This window comes from Glycine max, chromosome 19, assembly GCF_000004515.6.
Source record: "Glycine max cultivar Williams 82 chromosome 19, Glycine_max_v4.0, whole genome shotgun sequence".
Classification (NCBI taxonomy): Eukaryota; Viridiplantae; Streptophyta; class Magnoliopsida; order Fabales; family Fabaceae; genus Glycine; species Glycine max.
The window spans coordinates 37,598,042-37,617,236 of NC_038255.2; the positions used below are offsets into that span (position 1 = coordinate 37,598,042).

Sequence of the window (19,195 nt, forward strand, 5' to 3'; positions counted from 1 at the left end):
ATATATATATATATATATATATATATATATATATATATATATATAAACTAATTATGCGAGATAATAATAATTTATAACAATACATCATGCGAATACACTCATTCATTTTGTATACACATTTTTTTTTCTATTTTATCCTTTAATATGTATTTGTTCTCCAATAATATTACAAATGGATATTACATATTATTTTTAAATTTTATCCTTCAACTGCCAGAGAGGAACTGCACGTTTAAAAAAAAACCTTTTGAAATTTGAAATTGAACAACACACAACTTGGTGTAACCGCAAACCACACCCCCCCCCTCCCTCCCTCTTCTTCTCCCTCATTCTCATTTTTTGTTCTTCTTTCTCCTTCATATCATTTTCATTTTGTGTTCTGAGAATGATTACATTTTCCTTTGTTTTTATAACTCTCAAACCATGTTCTTTATTTTTTTTGATATGTAATATGGAGGAGTCCACTCCTAACAGGTAACAACATATATAGTTAGTTATTAACCCTTGGTCCATTTTAGTTGCAGAAGATGAAGAAGAAGAGCAACAATGGAGAAATGGTGTCAGTTCAGTGTTGACAAAGTAGCTAAAGTGATAGAGCACAAAATAAGGAAGAGTCCAAAAATCAGATGATGATGATGATGGGGAACGATTGTACAAAGATCTAACGGTATCAACAATTCATTCTAATATAGTTATCCTCAATTCATCATTCCGTTTTTGCCTTCTATATAAATCAGTTAATTTTTTTTCTAATTTGCCTTTTTATCTCTCTCACACACACATATTTACCCCTTGGACTTTCAGTGGGACACTTATAGGAAGGCACTTGAGTCTTGCTTGAGTGTATAGAAGTTTGAAAGCATATGGTAAACAACTTTCTTTTGCAAATGATAACACCCATGTCTCTATTGAGTGAAAATGCATTCTTATTTTGTTTGCACTGAGTTCTTCCATTAAAATGCATTGCTTACTGGTTAATATTTAGACAACTTGATTCTTAAAATTTTAAAATAAAATGGCACCCATATACGTTCAATCTTGATTTGTACATGTTTGCATCAAGATTTCTAGATTATTTTTCGGTTAGGCTCATTCTAATTCATGATTTTAATTCTGGGTTAGTTGTAGGGAAATCCTGTGTACTAATTATAAATTCCTATGTTGTGAATTGCTTTCTCTCTATCTTATCAATTTAGGCATGGCAGAGAACGCTGAAATCCAATTGGAAGCCCAACCTTGTCTGAAAATTCAGTGAACACCACCATGACTGAGGTAAGGAATCATGTCTTAAATTTAGGTGTGGAATCATGTCTTAAATTTAGGTGTGGGCTATTTATTTATTTTGTATATCTATTCCCATGGTAACTACACACTCTTCCTTTGTACGGTTAATTTTTTTTCTTTAGAGAAGTCATCTCTATTGACTATTTAGGCTATATCTTTTATGTGTGTTCCCCCTATATTTCATTGTTAATGAGAGGAAGTGTACTGACAGATATGGCTGATAAATTGAGTTTGAATTCAGAAGTAAAGCCATTTAGGATGTTAGCTTTTAAGGGAAACCCAAAATCAAGTGGAAAGTCCATTTTCCATATTCATGAGATGCAAGTGAATTAGGAAGTCACATTACAAACTGACTACAGTGAGGGATGGATAGAATGAGTATCTGTCCAAGCAAATGCACCTTTATTTGTCTTGGGGCTGTTGATAAAAATCTGCTGCATAATAGTGTCAGTTTAAAGGGTTTTCCATTGTACGTGTTGTTTTCAATTCTTGATGTTTGTATGATTGGTATAACTTTGTTTCAAACTACATGTTTCTTTCATTATTTGTCACTTTTGTATTTTGCTTCAGGCTTCAGTCCTATGAAGAATAACTACAAGGTTTTAAGAGCAAATATGCAAGAAACTTTATTTTCCAAGATCAGCATATAGTTTAATAATATTTCACTCATTTTCATTCGTATTTCTCTAGACATACGTGTATCACATGAATCTATAAATTTGTTAATATCCTTGCAGAGTTGCAGGCATCTAAACCTTCTTAATTAGACACAGTTAGAATCATTTAGAAGTAACTCAGATGATGATGCAAGTGAAGATTATTCCTGTTATTAAAAGTTCATTTCTTTTTCTTAACTGCGACTATATATATTGCATGCACTTAGACAAATTTGTAAAAGACAGGCAAAAGGATTCATTAGTAATTGACCTTGGTAAGTTACATTTGAATTTGCAGCCTTGACATGTAAGATAGTCATTTTCCATTACCAACTACATGCAAGGTGAAAGATTCTTTTATATATATATATATATATATATATATATATATATAGGGTGAAACTTATTCTAATTGTATTTAATTTGTATAAAGTTACCACATAAGATTGTATCCTATGTGTTATTTTATCTGATTTGAATACAAAGCTTAAGGCCAAGGTCCAATTTTTGCGATTTCAATTGCAAAGATGTCTGCACACTCTTGTTTTTTTTAGACTTATTTTTATATTTCTTGTACATTTTCTCTCTGTTATTTTTTTTCATCAACTTATCTTGCTTTGTAATAGACAAAAATTTCACATAATTAAAATTATATAGACCTTCAAAGTAAAAATATAAATAGAAAGAGAAAAAGAAAAATTAATAAATCCAACATGTAATACAATAAGAAATAAAAAAGAAACATATGAAGAAATATAGGATGAATTTAAAAACATCAACGAGCGGTTGGTTAAATAAAGAAATTGTTCCTGTACTAAAAGATGAAAGCACCCGTACCCAGAAAAGAAGAAAAAAACATGATTAGAACAAAAATGCATTTGAAATTATTAACTCTTTTTTTTTTAATTTTTTGTAAAAACTGAGATAATAAACAAAAGATCATATGTTGACATACCATGTTACCATAATAAACAAAGAGTCATAATTAGTAAAAAAATATATTTATACATAAACATCTATTCTGAAAACATATTAAATTAAAATATGCACATCAATGTACATGGGAGAAATTATTATAATGCAAAAACTTTAACGCTATAAAATGTGAGAAAAATAAAATGTGCAGACACACAAAAGCTGCGCCTGTATTTCTGTTAATAATAATAATAATAATAATAATCTATAACAATATATAATGTAATCAGACAAATTAGAAGTTAAGATATGATAGAATATGACAACAGACTATGATATAATATATAAGAAAAGAGTAAGATAAGCTTTAATATATCAACAGACTATGATATAATATATAAGACTCCATGGACTTAGTTTAAAAATTATTAGTATGTATAATTAATTAAATAGTAAATAATTAATGTATTTGATATGCAAGATGGTTGTTATACTGTTAGTTTTTTCTTTTTTTGAAACAAAGAGACTTTATTACCCCCTTCAAATACTAGTCAATAATACAAGTAGGATGTGTCTCAAAATCTTGAAAGCTAGTGTAACTTCTAGAAGCCCGAGCTAATAAGTGAGCTATTAGATTTGTTTGCCTTGGAGTGAAGCAAACTTTGTAAAGCAGTGAGGATTTCAACAAGGATTTACCGTGCCTTATTATTTCTCCAAACCCGGAGCTATCTATATGCTCCTTATTGACACTATTCGATATTCTTTGGCAGTTCACTTCAATTTCAACGTTGTGGGGGCATTTATTCTTAAGCCACTCTAAAGCACCCGCGAGGGCGATAGCTTCCCCTTCATGCACAACTGGGATAAAGTTCCTGGTTTCTGTCCTAGCGCAGACAAAGCGCCCATTTACGTCCCTAACACAAAAACGGCTGTTGCTATCGGCATCAAGCATAATTGCTTGTACATAGAGCACAACAGCGTGATTCTCATTTTGTTATTCAGTAAAATTGATATGGATCTAATAAGTCAATTATGTTTTAAAATAAATAATGTTATGTAACACAAAATTTTTTAATGTATATTTAAATGTGCATATAAATTTAAATAATAAATTTTGTGACAATTAATTTTGATCTAATAATTAATTTGTTTATTTATATAAATTGTAAATAAAAATCATAAGTTTATTAATATAAATTTACTAATATATTTTTTTGACTTTATTACAATTAATTTTGATAAATAAAAATTATAGGTTTCATAAAAATTCATATATGTAAACATATTAATTATTAGATCAAAATTAATTGTCTCAAAATTATTATTTAAATTTACATGTACATTTAATATACATTACACGTGCATTTATTATTAATTAGTTGACTAGAACGTCATAATAATAACACAAAAGTCACATATTTAATCTATACTTTGTTGTGCTGGATGTACCAACAATTGAGCTGGATAAGCCTAGCAACAACCCTCAAAAACCCATGCCCATGGACCCCTCATCAACAAAGAAGGCTGCATAAACATTACATTTCATGTACCCGTTTTGAGGTGGCTTCCGCTTCACACCAAAATGACAATGACTCCCGCACTTCGTTGCTGTACACAGCTGGGACAAAACTTCCTTTGCACACACAACCACCTGCTCAAATTAGGAGTCATTTGTCTTCTCCCACAAACAAGTATTTCTATCCTTCCATTGACTCCACAACCAAGGTTTTTAAAATTAGATCCATCATTGAATCGAAGAAGGTATGGTGGTTCTCTCCATTGGAACAATAGGGCAGTTATGCTCATTACTAAACTTGTTGAAGAGATAAAATAAAAGTTTCCAGAATTGTTCGTCGAAATCATTAGAATTAGAATAATAATATAAGAATACTCCCTTATATGTTTAAGAGCATACAAGCTCAACGACAATGAAGGCATACAAATTTGCATAAAATGACATGAAAAATTGCTGTTAAATAAAAATTGGTTAATATATATTTTTTATTCTTATAAAATTAACAAAGTTGAGGGCGAGCCCTGGTGCAGCGGTAAAGTTGTGCCTTGGTGACCTGTTGGTCATGGATTCGAATCCGAAAACAGCCTCTTTGGGTTTATGTCCCTAAGAAAAAAAGTGTATGTTTTCTGTCTTTGTAAAATTGAAATATATTTGCAGGAACTAGGTTTCAGTTAACCAAGCCTAGCTCTAAGCCAAACAACACATATTTCAATTTTACAAAACTAAAAACAAGAAAAAAAGTTTGTAGGGATCCAAAACGTGCATTCAGTAATGCGACTCATATCGGCAGTTATAAACCACCAGAAAGTGTTTAACGAACCATTTAAACTGTATTGAACCAATTTCTAGCAGTTTAAACCACGAGAAACAGCGTGTCGCATCTCAATCTACACTTTAAAATGCATGTCTCTCCTTGCCAAAACCAACAACACAAATTCATGGGACTAATTTTGCCAAGATATTCCAAAGTCGGTAGTATCTTAGACTCTATTTCATTTTCCAAGGCTATAAAATTGTTTGCAATGTCTGATTTAGTGGTAAAGTGTAAAATTTATTAGTTGTTTTGTGGAGAACATTTCAATTTTACAAAGATAGGAAACGTACAAATTTTTTTACAAAAACTGAACTTTACCAATTTTAAAGGGAAAAAAACTATTTAGATCTAAATCCCTTTTAGATTTTTCATTCGGTTATTCTTAGTTTTCTTGTGCCTCTGATTATTATAGGCTACTATTAGCATTTTCACATTACCAAACCATCTTCCTATGATCACTTACAAGTTACAATTTAGACGAGTTAACGTTTACCTTGGCTCTTTGTACTCGGATTTAATAGTCTTATTTAGCATTTTGTTTTTAAGAAAATGAAAAAATAACCTTGAATGACAACCTTCCACATTATGAATCAGTTTAATTAAAGTAGTACGAAAATACTTGTAAATAAATGGGTAGCAAAGGACAGGAGCATAGCAGAGAAGCTTTGGCATTCAGAGACAGTTCCATTTGCTTTATACTCGACAGACTCAGTGATTATAAATTAGGATAAAATGTCTAACGGCACATCAAAATTCTTATCCAAATAGTACAGTAGATAATTTCTTTATTATGGAGCGCAATCATGATACGTTAATGGAATCTTGTGAGGGGAATGAAAGACTCCAAAATATGATCAGTGACCAGATTTTAAAATCCACTGAGAGCATATTAACAGTTTGTGCAGAACAGATCAAGAGAAAAGTTTGTGACTTCCTGGTTATAACATTCTTGGATATGTGACATCATGAGTGCACCAGAAATTACCTAATAATTACAATTCATTAACTGTATTTGGGGTGAATGCGAAAATTTCATATGCAAAATCTCCAACCAAAATCCCCTACAACAGAAACAAAAGTCCTATCAGATGCAAGGCTTCATCATAATAAAAAGATGAAGTGGAATATACAAATATTTTTACGACATTCAAAGAAGTTTAATAGTTAATATAATACCATATAAATGATAATCAGCGAAACTCATTGGGGTTTTCTTTGCTTTGGATGAGAGGAACACCATCTTGCCTCCAAACCACACGTTCTTCGCATAAAGCCTCCACCACCTCCACATATAATTGGTGCTCCTAAATTTGGAAATAAAAATAAACAGTAATCAATTCAATCCATCTTGACAGTCTGTCAGGTTGCTAGCCTTTTGCAAAGATGTCAAGGTTCACGAATGCTTCATATCACAAATATATTTGTTGAATTTCATTCAGGATTAAAATTATTCAATAGTTTAAAATGCCACCATTTTTTGAAGCTGATTAAAGATATAGTCTGTATTACCTCTTTGAGAACCCTTGCAGCCAGCTCTTCTACAGTATCATTGGCAAGCACAGGGACAACACGCTGTGCAAGGATACGCCCTGTATCATAGTGTTCATCAACAAAATGAATGGTAGGACCTGAAAACCTAACCAACATAGAAAAATAAAACACTGATTACTAATCAAGAACCAACTACAACAATGTTTCACTGAAAAAACATGCTTCAGATATTTCAATAGAAGTAAACCTTGCTCCAGAAGCAATTACTGCTTTGTGCACTTTCATGCCATAGAATCCCTTGCCTCCAAAAGCTGGAAGAAGTGATGGATGAATGTTGAATATAGATCTTTTGTAAGCTCGGATCAATTCCACTGGTATAAGTTTGAGGTATCCAGCTAAAAGAATAAAATCAACCTCAAATTTCCTGATTAAAAAATGGATTATATGTTAATAATGTAACCACGTAAAGTTAAATACAATTGCAGAAAATGAAGGAAGCATCTGACCTTAGTGTATCAACAAGGTCACTTGGATTAGATTCATCCTTTGATATATGGTACAGTATAACTGGGATACCATTATTTCTTGCATACTCCGCACCTCCACAATCTGGTATTAATATAAAAGAAAGACAGAACAAAGGAACTTTTAGTAGACAAAGGCTCAAAATAAAAAGGTAAATCAAAACATAGTCCAAACATCTCATGTCACACAAAGAAGCTTGCTTCTTCTAGCCATGAGAATAGTAAATATGATCCTTGAAGGCATGCAATCTTAATCCAGTGACTAATATCAACTAAGCAAGAATTTAGCTAAGCAAAATGATGACAGAAAAGGGCAAACATGAAAGTAAACGGGTAGTAAGATAGAGCATTACCACTTTTATTTGTGACCAACACAAGAACATCTCCATGAAGTGATCCCCTTTTGGAGGCCTCATGAATTGCTCTGAAGTTGGATCCTCCACCAGAAACGAAAACTGCTAGCTTTTTCCTTCGCACGGTGACCTGAGCCCTCACCTCATGGCCCTCCTTTGGTTCTGCAGTGCTGCTGCTGCTGCTGCTGCACCATATCCTCTTGCAAGAACTAGAACACACTTCTTTGTGCACAATGCTGATAGGATGGAAAGCTCCACTAGGAACATTGAGATTCTGAGATTGACTAGAAGGATACAACGATGAAGAAGGTAAACGAGGGAACTTTGGAGAGAATTGTTGTTTCACAATTGGAATAGATGGCACTGAAGATGGTTTTGGACAGAATCTGGAAAGAATCTGTTGAGCTTCCATGGACATTTTAATTTGAACAAAAAATCGCAAATCTTAGATTAGTACAATTTCGTTGAAGGGGCCAAAAGGAACGAACAACACAGCGAGCTCTTCAAGATGTTGATGGTGTCCTTGTGTCAAGTTTGTCGAAACTTCCAAAGCATCACAAAGAAAATAGGATCAATTAGTAACTATTGACGGGTAAAAAAAAAGTCAAAAGAAACATAAAACCACACAAGCAATCACAACAACTAAACCCAAAACAATAATTCTCAAAAACTGAACAACAGAAGCACAAATCAGAAACACAATCCCAAATAACAGAAGCACAGTACCAAAATAGACAGCAACAATTATCAAAAACTGAACAACAGAAGCACAAACCTTAACAGTTTCGATCTATAGAGGATTCAGGCTGTGCTTGCATATGAAGCGAGTGGCGTATCGGAGAATGAAAAGTTAATGAGTGAAGTGTTGTGAACGAAGAAGCACACTCTGGGGCTGGGGTCAGCATTCGAAGATGCCTTGAAAGAATCCAGCTTTCACGTGTTCACCACCTATTTGAAAGAATGTTTGAGAAAAGGACAAGTGTTGTCGATTTGAACGAGAGAAAGGGTTCGAATTGTGGAGTGGTATATACAGAGAGAGAGAAAAAATGATATGATAATCATTAAAATTGTTAACTAAATCAGAAAATGTTAATTTATTTTAATTATAAAATGTCATGTATCTTTTTATAATCTTTAATTTATTGTGATAAAATTTATTAAAATAAAATTTAATTTTTAATTATTTTTTGTGATAAAAATATTAAGATAAAAAATTATTGAGATAATATATTTTATTTTTATTTTGCATATTTATTGTTTTCAAATTAAGATATGAATGAATCTTAGCTTAATTGCATATTTCACTATTCAACTTCAATTATTTTATGAATTTTATCACTCACTTTTTTAATGTAAATTTTATTATCCAAATTTTTAATTTTACACATTTTATCGTCATTGACACGTCAAAAAAAATTAAAGAAAAAAAAAATAAAATCACATCTTTTTATTGTCAGCACAATAATAAAATACACAGAAATAAAAAATTTGAATAATAAAATTCATGAAAAAGTTAAGCATAAAAAATTGCAATTAAGTCATGAATCTTTCAGTATCAACTAAACAATTCAATCTATCATTTTAAAAATCTTTAGTTCTAAATTTAATTTAAATATTTTTTAAGAAATTATTAGTAATTAATAACAATATCACAATATTAAAAATGGCCACGTTGATGAAATGCTCACATTCTAATTTTATTTCTTATTTGAATTTTGACGAGACTCAAGAAGCAATCAGGTTTTTAAAAAAGCAATTAATGTGTTTAGAAATTATATTCTAAAAATAATTTAAGAGAATTAATCTTTGCTTGCATAAAAAAAGTAAAAATACTTTTAAAGGACACATATAAATATACCAGTTTAATTAGAATTGCTTATAGTATAAAATATTCAATCATGTTAAGAATACATTGTCAATTAATTGAATTTTGTGCTTAAGATCATTTATTCCAGCTAAAAAAACATTTCTTTTTCCGAAATTTGAAAGATTACCTTTTAAACTCCAATGATTATCCAAAAGCAAGAGCAATACTATGCCAAATGGTATTACTTTTTTTTGGGTACTCCAATGATATCGAGACATGCTAGTTCACTACAGCAAGAAGAGGCCACCATAAAACGACCTTATGCAAACTAAACTACAATTTCCCTAATAAGATGGACATGGTAGTTTTCAAAAAAATTAAAAAAGATAATTTTCAATCTTCTTTTCAAAGCAAAGGATAAAATTGGATGTTTTAGGTAGAGGTGGGTAAACGGGTCCAGGTCCATAGACTGACCCGTGGGGCCCGCGGTCCGCACGGGTTACAGACTAATTTTTTAAAACGGTTCATGGTTATGTCATATTTTTTGGTTTGTCCCGCTTAACCCGCGGACTATACGGGTTTGGCCCGCGGGGTCCGCTGGTTGCCCGCAGCCCGCATTAGGTTTAATTTGTTCGATTTACTCTTTTTCACTTTAAACTTTTTTTAAATAAAAGATAAAGAAATATATTAGATAAGATAAAGATATAAAAATAAAAATAAAAGATTTAAATTAAAAGATGATAAAGATAAAAAAGGATAAGATAAGAAAAATAAAAGATTAAGATAAAAAAAATAAGGGATAACCTGCTAAAAATCTTCTTTTTTGATATTTTTTTGATCTTTTTCTCTTTTAATCTATCATTTTCATATTTGAAAGTCATAAATAATAAAAATATCAATTCTTATCATTTAAGCCAAAAATAATTGTTAAATAAATATTTTTAAAGATATTTCAATATATTTTTATTATAAAAAAATAGCTCATATCATATTTAGTAATTGTAACAGACTAAGAACATTTTTTCTCCTCACGTGTGCTTAACAAATATCGAACTAGGCTTCTTGTTGACAATATATACTAAAAATTGGTTACTAGTATTTGATATGCATGGTAAATAATATGTAATAATTATTGTCTTTTAATCACTTAACTTGATTTTATTCTAATATTTATTATTATTTTGAGTTTTAGGAAAAGAAGATGAAGATATGGAGATGGAGAAGACTCAAACTACTTCAAATATGAAATCATTTGTTGGTAGAGATGTTTAAATTTCATATTTTAGATTTATTGCTTGGATTTTCTTTTGTTAAGACATTATTTATTTTATTGATGTAATTGACTAATTATTGAGATTTTATTTACATTTGTATTGAATTTAATTTGATTGTATTATATTTTTATTAAAATTAAAATTCTTTTAAAACTAGGCCCGCGGATCGGCCCATTTGACCCGCGGGGTCCGAGGGACGGGAGCGGATCAATTTATTTGGTCCGTGTAAGAAGCGAGTCGGATTGAACCAGTCTACTACCAATGCGGACTTATGCGGACGGGCCTTACGCGGGACAGACCGGCCCGCTTACCCACCCCTAATTTTACGTTTTTCGCCCAAAAATTATTTCCTTTGGACGGTACTTTTTGCTCAATAAAAGTAAAGGAAGGTTTTATTACGAGGGATCGCATATAAATTGTAATTATAAATTGTAATTGAATTGGGCTTCTTTGGTAACGATATTACCTATATATTTCACTACTCAATTTTAATTAAAATTGGCCTTAGTGTACACATAAATAAACATCAAAATGCAGTTACAAGACCTATACCCAGTTCCTCTGCAAGCTCATCCCCAACAGGAACAAGAGTCAAGACAACAAGAAAAATAGCAATTGCCACAAGTGCCTTTCTCCATGTTCCAACCTCTGTCACATCATTTAAGCATGGTTTCTCTGGTGCCCTCTGAGCAAAGAGGGGTAAAAAAGAAGAAAAAACACTCTTCAGAAATAATTGCAAAAACAATTAACTTCATCATTTCCTTTCAAATTCAAGACAAGTATTTGTATACCTGACATAACAAAACATAAAGTCCCCAAGGAAGTGAAAGAGGTCCACCAAGCTGTTGAAAAGAGTAAAAAAAATGCAACTTTAATAAAACGGGAAAAGAATAAATTACTATAATAAATCAAGAAATGACTAAACAATGAGGAACTAGGGACTCCAACTTTTTTATTAGTGCAAGTATGCCCTATTTTCTTTTAGGAAAGGACTAGGGAGAGTGTTAGTAAATAGGAATATGAACAAAAGACTGATAATAAATACACATGATAACTCTGAAACTAAATTATATAATGGTTGAACTTTAACAATGTTATTGAACAACTATATATATGCTTTGTTTAATTCAGATATACCACTCCTAATCCAAGCAATGTATACGTTGTTAAACCAAAGCCCACTAGCGCATTTTTTCCAAAAGCACCCTGCAAAAACATGTAACAGAATTAGCATATTCTTTTTACAGCACTAAGGACCTTAATTATAACGCTCATCCCATCATATTAGATAATTTAGAATAATTAGAAAAGGGTGATGGTTTTTACATGCTAGAAACATTAAGATGCCTAATCATATGAATGAGAATATTCATGTGCGTGGAGTCCATATAATCACATCTTACAATAAAAAATTATATATATCTCCATGTCATAGGTTGTAAATTTTATACCTATGCTCAATATAATATCACCTTTTAACATCAAATCATTATTATGTCATAAAAAATAGATATGAAATATGAATTAAAGCTGGTTTGAATTTTGAACTTGTGTGACCCCTGGAGACTCATAAAGGTAAACCAAAGAGTACAAACTCACATCCTCCAATAAAAAATTATACATGTCCATGTCATAGGTTGTAAATTTTATACCTAAACTCAATATAATATCACCTTGTAACATCAGATCATTATCACAAATCATAAAAAGTACATATGAAATACGAAGAAAAGCCGGTTCAAGTTTTAAACTTAGGCAACCCCTAGGGACAAAGGAGACAAACCAAAATGTACAAAACAATCATCAATCATCATTAATAATCAATGAGTCATGGCATGAATCTTACATAGAGAGTTTTATTCTCCAAAGACTTCCTTTTACCAAACTACCATAATAATGTATATGTTATTATTCAAGTGCATGTAAATGGGTCCCTGGATCCCTACAAAAAAATCTGACTAATATGCCATCCTAGTTCCTCATTTCAAGCATTTCCTGTTAAAACTATGTCCCTACTTTACTCATTACAATCTGAAATGGGGAAAGCCATGTCATAACAATGTCCTCCCTTTTAATATTCAGCATGTTCCCCAGAAAGGAAAAAATACAAATAATTAGGTCCCTTCTATATCCCCTATTTATGACAAATGCCCCACTGTTAGCCCTGGAATGGTTACCTATCAAAAATCAGCTCAGTGGTTCCAAAACCACTTTAGACACCCTAACCCTTAATACCATAATGGCCAACACAAGTTGTGATTTTCACGATCTATAAAGATATCTTAAAATATTCACCACCTTCCAATGTGTTCGTAATAGGTCATGACATCAAGAGGCACCAAATATATATTGAAGCCTAACTTTGTTTTTTTGTGTCAATGTCAGAAAAAAATGGACTGTCCTCTTATTTTCTGACTCCTCATTTCGCTTCCCAGACAAGTCATTCAATAAGCCTCATGTTCTTAATTAATCTCATCCTCCCAACTTAGAAAGGGTTGAGTCTTTTAACCCATTGACTGAATTGATAACAGTCAGAAAATAAACAAATTGATAATTGATATTAGAATTAGGAGCTGTAATGATATAAAAAAAATTAAAACACATGACACAATGTCCCAAGTCATAATTTAAAACAGAAACAAATCTAGCAAGCAAGGTTGTTAACTAATTAATTGTGTGTTTTTGGTCATATATCTATAAATTGTTAGCAAGATAAGAAAGGGAGATAAACGGAGCTTTAACTCCTAAGAATGGCATCTACAACAATTTCAAAATGTTCTCACTTCAAAACATTGTTCTTGATTGAAGCTAAGGCCCTAAATGATCATTGCATTTATGTTGCTTTGTCCTATTACAGTAATTGGAATTGATGAATGCTGAGAAGAATTTAGTTTAAAATTGAAAATAGACAGACAATATTTTCCCTTTGACTCAAATATTGTCCCAAATAACTAAGAAATGAAAAATATAGTAAGCAATGTATATTTCACCAGCTAAAGCTTAAAAGGTGAAACAGGATACCTGCACTGCTCTTCCACCATCAAGGCACCCCACTGGAAGCATGTTAAAAGCTTGTATGGTTAAGCCACACCTGAAAAATCATAATAAATAAATAAAAAGGCAGGCATGTTATGGAAAATGAATGATCAAGAAGAGTCTGTTTGGAACCACAAATTTCTTAAATTGATTTGATTTGTCATTGAAAGTAAATTAGATTACAGGAGGAAAAGTTGAATTACCAGCCTGCAATCACAAGAGGGTGAATTGGAACTGTTTCAGCATGCATTGCTCTGCACATTGACATTAGCAAATAGCAATCAGATTAAAAAACATACATACATACATAAGCATCAATTCCAATATACATACTAAGGTAGTGCTTGGCCCAACTTATTTTGGGTTTCTCTTTTGAAAAGGAAAAGTTGGGCTAAACAAAGTTTTCAGAAAAAGAGCTTCTAAAAAAGTAGCTTCTTTAATAAAGAAAAGTTTGAAAAAAAGAGTTTTTATTAAAAAAAACTAGTTTTGGAGCTTTTGGCTTCTACTTCTCCTTTTCCTTCTTTGGGCCTATTTGGATAAAATTTCTCAAGAAACATTTATAGAAGAAGGAAACAAAAAAGTAAAATGAATTAAGCTTCTTCCACAAGTTAAAATTAACTTTCATACAGGTTAAAACTTAAAATCAACTTTTGGAGAAGCTAAGAAAGGTTCTGTAAATCAACTTATGCATGAGCTAATTTTAACTTATGGAATAAGTTTAATTCATTTTACCTTCTTATTTTCTTCTCCTATAAGTGTCTATTAGAAATATATCCAAACAGAGCATTTATTTAATACGGATGCACTAGCCAACAAATTTCAACTTAAAAGTAACTTCTATAAAATTACCAATCCATTTTATATTTAAATTTAAAGCTCTTATTAAAACTTAACCTTAAATAGCTTTTAAGCTCTAAAATACCAGGCCAAACACTACCTAAAACCATGGACTACAATCAAGTCATGTCAAACACTTAGAAACAGCTTGGTTTGGAAAATGCCCTAAATGTAATGATCCATTTTATTCATCCAAATAGTGTATATTAACTAAATGACAGAAAATCACAAGCACTGGACCTATGATTAGCAGATTATATTCTTAATCCATTAAAAAATTGAGGAAAGAAGGGAACATACGCATAACCAAGGGTTGCTCTACTGATCAATCCAAGAAGCAAGGAACCTTGAAACAACAAGCTAGGTACTTGCACCAAATCTCCTGTTATATCTGGATTTGATGAGAGAAGAAGGCCAACAGCAAACATCGAAAATGATAATACAGCACCAGCAAAGGGACCCGCAAGTGATATGTCTACTTGTGTACTTCTATCAGGAAGGATGGATTTAAACTACAATGTCATAGCATTTGTCATATTTAGTAGCAATAGAATAGAATAGATACACAGTTAAAAGATACTATTGATGACTATGTGAATGGTAAATGGATGCATTATATTTACATGATCTGAATAAATGAGATACTTGTAAATCTCTGCAAAAGATCGAGCAAATATAATCCCAAATACTATAAGCATGTTATTATAATAGCTTCAACCAGTAGTCACAAATTCAATACATAAGTGACTGGTAAGAAAAATTAGATAATCTCACCTGTGTAATAGCACCAAAGCTGCCAAGTGTGATGTTTGGAATGAAGAAAGGTATGCTTAATTTTACTTGTTTAGGAAATGCTGATAGAAAGTGTCCAACCTCCTGCATATAGTCATATCCATCAGGTAGAACATATACAAAGAAACAATAAGGGCAATTTATGGAATTTAGTACAAATACATAGAGAGAAAATTAAACAAATAATGCATTGGGCCATTGAGCATAGTCACATAGAAAATAAATAAGTAACCTTCAACACAGCACACATTGCAGGTATTCCTACTTGTACAACACTTGACAGCAAATATATGTATAAAAGTGGATTATATGAATCTGCAAACTAACTGAAACTTCTGGCTGCTGTCATACATTGCCAAAAGTAAGTCAATCATCATAGTTGGCAGCAATACTAGATTGATAGATAGATTCTTATGACTGATTGCATAACAGTATTGTGGAAATTAGAGTTTAGGTAAAGGAAGAGAAAAGGAGAGAATAGAAACTAAAAATTATAGTGTATTAATTTGCTTATAATCCATTATCATAGGTGTCATCTTCACCACAGCACCTCTGCTTATAAGCCACCAACATAAAGTTTACTTGATGAAGCCAATAGTTTAAAAAGTAGTAAGTTTATTTTGATCATTCAGATCCCTCACTTCTATAATGAAGAAACTAAGTCTAATAAAAGCAAAAGACCAGAATCCCAGACAATTCACCGAATAAAACTCACTACAATTTGTTGTAATGCAGAAGATAAAGAAAGAAAGAAAGTTCAATTTTATTACAATTATGTTAAAAAAATGCCAAAAAAAATGAAATGCTTACATGAAACAGAAGAACCCCCAAGACACCATATGCTAAAGGTAAAGCCGAGTCAACAAATGGAAATAGCAGCTCCATATCTGGAGCTTCAACAGCATCCGGATCTGTGAAATATTTCACAACTTCTGGAGGAAGTCTGTTGATCTGATTAACCAAAAAGCATGGCATCAACAAAATATCGAATAATGACAGAAGACAGCGAGACAACAATACAATTATTGACATTTAGAGAGAGAGAGACTATAGAAACAGTGTTGCTCACAAACATTTATCAATCACCATCTGATGTGCAAAGGCTGTCAATCACTAGCCTACCTGAGATGCAATTCCTAGCTCCACTGAGGAACCAATAGTTAGGAGAAATAACAGCAATGCAATGACATATTGCCAAAGCGTCATCGGCCCCGGCTCAGAAACCTCCTTCCGCAGCAAACCAAAGCTCACACGTGGCCCACCGCGTGGATCAGGACTGTCCGCATTGGGTTCCTCCACCATAAAAAGGTTGTACTTATCACCCGTGACTTCAACTAGCTGATTCTGGAGTTTGGCAAAAACATCCTCTCTCTTCCCCCTTAAATTCCCAATGAAAAGAATGCCTTCTCCCAAGTCTCCAAAAGGCTCCTCTTTCGTCACCCAGAAGGTCGAATACCCAAAAAGCTTATCCTTAATCAGCTTTACATCAGCAGGATCAACCTTCTCAGGCCCAAGGAGCTCAATAAGTTTGAAAGAATCAACTTGAAAAGTGTTGTATGCTGGTCCAAGCGATGACAAAGACGACTGAAGAAGTAAAATGATGCAAACATGACAATCAATAATCACAACCGATAATTCACATGCATAAAATGCAACAGAATATATGTTACTAAATAGAAATTGCAGCACTCAAACTCTCCCATCAACTTCATATCAGTCCATGTATTTAAAATTACTGCTTTTGGTTTTATTCTCTAATCATAGTTGAAGTTTTCCCTTGATAATCTTTGTTGACCTTTAATGCAAACTTACATTGTGCGAACTACTGAGATGAAATTCCAATTCTAATTGAAGAACTACATCTAAGTTTTGTCCTTTCAAAAACTCACCTCGAGAAAGGACTAAAGTGAAGTCTTATTTTTGAATTGTGAACTAAAGTGGCTACTTAATCCACATTTGTCACTGGGTTTTATCCACATATTCATTAAAAAAATCATTTTTAAAACAAACTTTAGGGGTTACATAATTCTACAGTAAATAAATTAAATTAAATTGAAGCTACGTAAACATAATAAACTAACGGCTATCTTCAACTAATCCTAGCAATAAATTCAAAAATCATATTCTTTGCAAATAATGGTTTACTGAAGTTACGTAAACATAAATAAACTAATAGCTATCTTCAACTAATCCTAGCAATGAATTCAAAAATCAAATCTTTTTTGTTTCTTTTTGCAAATAATGACTCACCCTCTGAGAAGTGGAAGGAGGCGTCGATTTCTGCGAAGTGAATCCTCTCTCTTCTTCGGGCATCGTCGTCGTAACGTTGGATTTCGAATCGTCGCCACCACTTTCCTCTCCGGCGGCACCAACGTTGTTACTGTCCTTGTCGCCGTCGTCACTGTTGTTGTCATTATTAGTAGCAAAACACCTAAGGCTATCAAAATTGGAGAGCTTCGACTTGCCCCATTTGGGTACTCGCGCGCGTGAGAAGAAGCAGGAGGAGGCGCCCCTCAAGCGCGTGAGCTTATGGCACTGAATCCTCTCCCTGAAGGCGCGGCGAACCGGGTTGGAGCGGAACTCCGAGTTCAGAGGCATGAAGCTGCAACTCGTTAGAGTCCCCATTTCGGAACGAAACGACGGTCGTTCAAGCGAAACAAAAAGCGTTTCAGAATGGCATGGATGGATGGTGTTTTTGACCGTCGTTTGAAGGTTTCGGATGAAACGCTGTAATGTCGTTGAAGGTTTTTTTTTTTTTTTGGTTTGGATGTGGTTGCGGGTTGCGGGTTGCGGGTTGCTGCGGCCTTTGGATAAAAATTATTTTTTTAAATATTCAATTAAATATCTTGTACAAAAAGGAAAAAATTGATTAAATATATCTTTTTTTGCCTTGAATCATACCCATTCAATAACGAACTCTTGCTCGCATTGCAGTTAACAACTCCTTTTATTTAAGTACTAACTACTAGTAGTAACTATGTCAAGTAAGGGGTAGTTTAATTTTAAGTTAAATTTTTAAAAAAATTGAACTTATAAATTAAATACCTATATTCAGCAAAAAAAAATACCAATATTCAATTTAGTAAATTTGTAAAAATCAATAATATGGATTTAGATGATAAAGAATCAAGAAAGATAAAACATTTTTTAAACAAAAAAGAAGTAAAGAATACATTTTTAAAAATTGAAAAATAATTTAGTTTGAGGTAAAAAGGGAAATTTAAAAAATAATTAAATCTTATATTAAATAAAAATAAAATTTTGAAAATTTTCAATGTATACATGATATACAATAAGAGATGCTCTCACGTTTAAAAATACTAACTCAATTTTATAATATAAGTGTATATTATTTGGTTATTATTATTAATTACACTTTTAATCCTCTATAATGGTGTAATTTTAGTTTCTTATATTTTAATTGCACAAAGTTGGTTCTTCAAATATTGTAATTGTGTAATTCTGATTCATCCATTAGTCTTTTATTAAATTTTTGATTGATTTTGTTTTTTAGCACTGGATGATAGTGTAATAGCTAACATGTTGTAACACTATGTTTTTCACTATATATGATAAGTAATTTAATTAAAATACAAGAAAAATTAAATTTAAATTTTTTAAGGGCTTGAATAAAGGGTAATTAATGAATATGGTGAAACAATTATATGTTGTTTATGTGTTGTTATGAGTTTGATGGTTTTTATGCGGTTGAGCTTTTGTTTATAAAAGTTGAGAACAATGGATTAAATTTGTTTTAGAAGATGTTAGAACCAAAGATATGAACCATACTTAATCCCTAAAAAATTTGATGGTTTTGATAATATAATGTATATTAAATTTTGATAGACTATTAGATTTCATTGAGTATCATAAAAACATTATTGTCCAAAGCTATT

General features: G+C 31.9%; 2 protein-coding genes and 1 long non-coding RNA gene across 3 annotated transcripts; 1 reads left to right on the plus strand and 2 right to left on the minus strand.

The window, feature by feature from the left end:
• Positions 1 to 326: 326 nt before the first annotated feature.
• Positions 327 to 2,265, plus strand: LOC102668040 (uncharacterized). Its single transcript, XR_419939.4, has 3 exons — positions 327 to 667; positions 805 to 866; positions 1,197 to 2,265. It is a non-coding gene; the product is annotated as an uncharacterized lncRNA (long non-coding RNA).
• A 3,833-nt stretch (positions 2,266 to 6,098) lies between these two features.
• PUR3 (glycinamide ribonucleotide transformylase) lies at positions 6,099 to 8,456 on the minus strand. Its single transcript, NM_001251130.1, has 7 exons — positions 8,329 to 8,456; positions 7,554 to 8,096; positions 7,183 to 7,285; positions 6,924 to 7,100; positions 6,695 to 6,821; positions 6,362 to 6,489; positions 6,099 to 6,246 (listed from the first exon to the last, which is right to left on the minus strand). Exons 2-6 carry the CDS (start codon positions 7,969 to 7,971, stop codon positions 6,376 to 6,378), a joined length of 939 nt encoding a protein of 312 aa, NP_001238059.1. The 5' UTR covers positions 7,972 to 8,096; positions 8,329 to 8,456; the 3' UTR covers positions 6,099 to 6,246; positions 6,362 to 6,375.
• A 2,627-nt stretch (positions 8,457 to 11,083) lies between these two features.
• Positions 11,084 to 18,188, minus strand: LOC100808073 (probable zinc metalloprotease EGY1, chloroplastic). The gene is made up of 10 exons (XM_003553996.5): positions 17,550 to 18,188; positions 16,422 to 16,883; positions 16,110 to 16,250; positions 15,282 to 15,383; positions 14,808 to 15,019; positions 13,874 to 13,924; positions 13,656 to 13,725; positions 11,772 to 11,840; positions 11,426 to 11,476; positions 11,084 to 11,319 (listed from the first exon to the last, which is right to left on the minus strand). The coding sequence occupies exons 1-10, from the start codon at positions 17,922 to 17,924 to the stop codon at positions 11,161 to 11,163; spliced, it is 1,692 nt and encodes a 563-aa protein (XP_003554044.1). The 5' UTR covers positions 17,925 to 18,188; the 3' UTR covers positions 11,084 to 11,160.
• Between the last annotated feature and the right edge of the window lie 1,007 nt (positions 18,189 to 19,195).

What these genes read in the sequence shown, in the direction of transcription:
- PUR3 (NM_001251130.1), bottom strand. Translation starts at nt 7,971, where the DNA reads ATGTCCATGGAAGCTCAACAGATTCTTTCCAGATTCTGTCCAAAACCA. An exon ending in GACCTTGTTGATACACTAAG is followed by an intron (nt 7,101 to 7,182) that starts GTCAGATGCTTC and finishes TTTTTTAATCAG; the next exon opens with GAAATTTGAGGTTGATTTTA. An exon ending in CTGCAAGGGTTCTCAAAGAG is followed by an intron (nt 6,490 to 6,694) that starts GTAATACAGACT and finishes TTCCAAATTTAG; the next exon opens with GAGCACCAATTATATGTGGA.
- LOC100808073 (XM_003553996.5), bottom strand. Translation starts at nt 17,924, where the DNA reads ATGGGGACTCTAACGAGTTGCAGCTTCATGCCTCTGAACTCGGAGTTC. An exon ending in AGCTAGGAATTGCATCTCAG is followed by an intron (nt 16,251 to 16,421) that starts GTAGGCTAGTGA and finishes TTGGTTAATCAG; the next exon opens with ATCAACAGACTTCCTCCAGA. An exon ending in ATGGTGGAAGAGCAGTGCAG is followed by an intron (nt 11,841 to 13,655) that starts GTATCCTGTTTC and finishes ATGTTTTTGCAG; the next exon opens with GGTGCTTTTGGAAAAAATGC.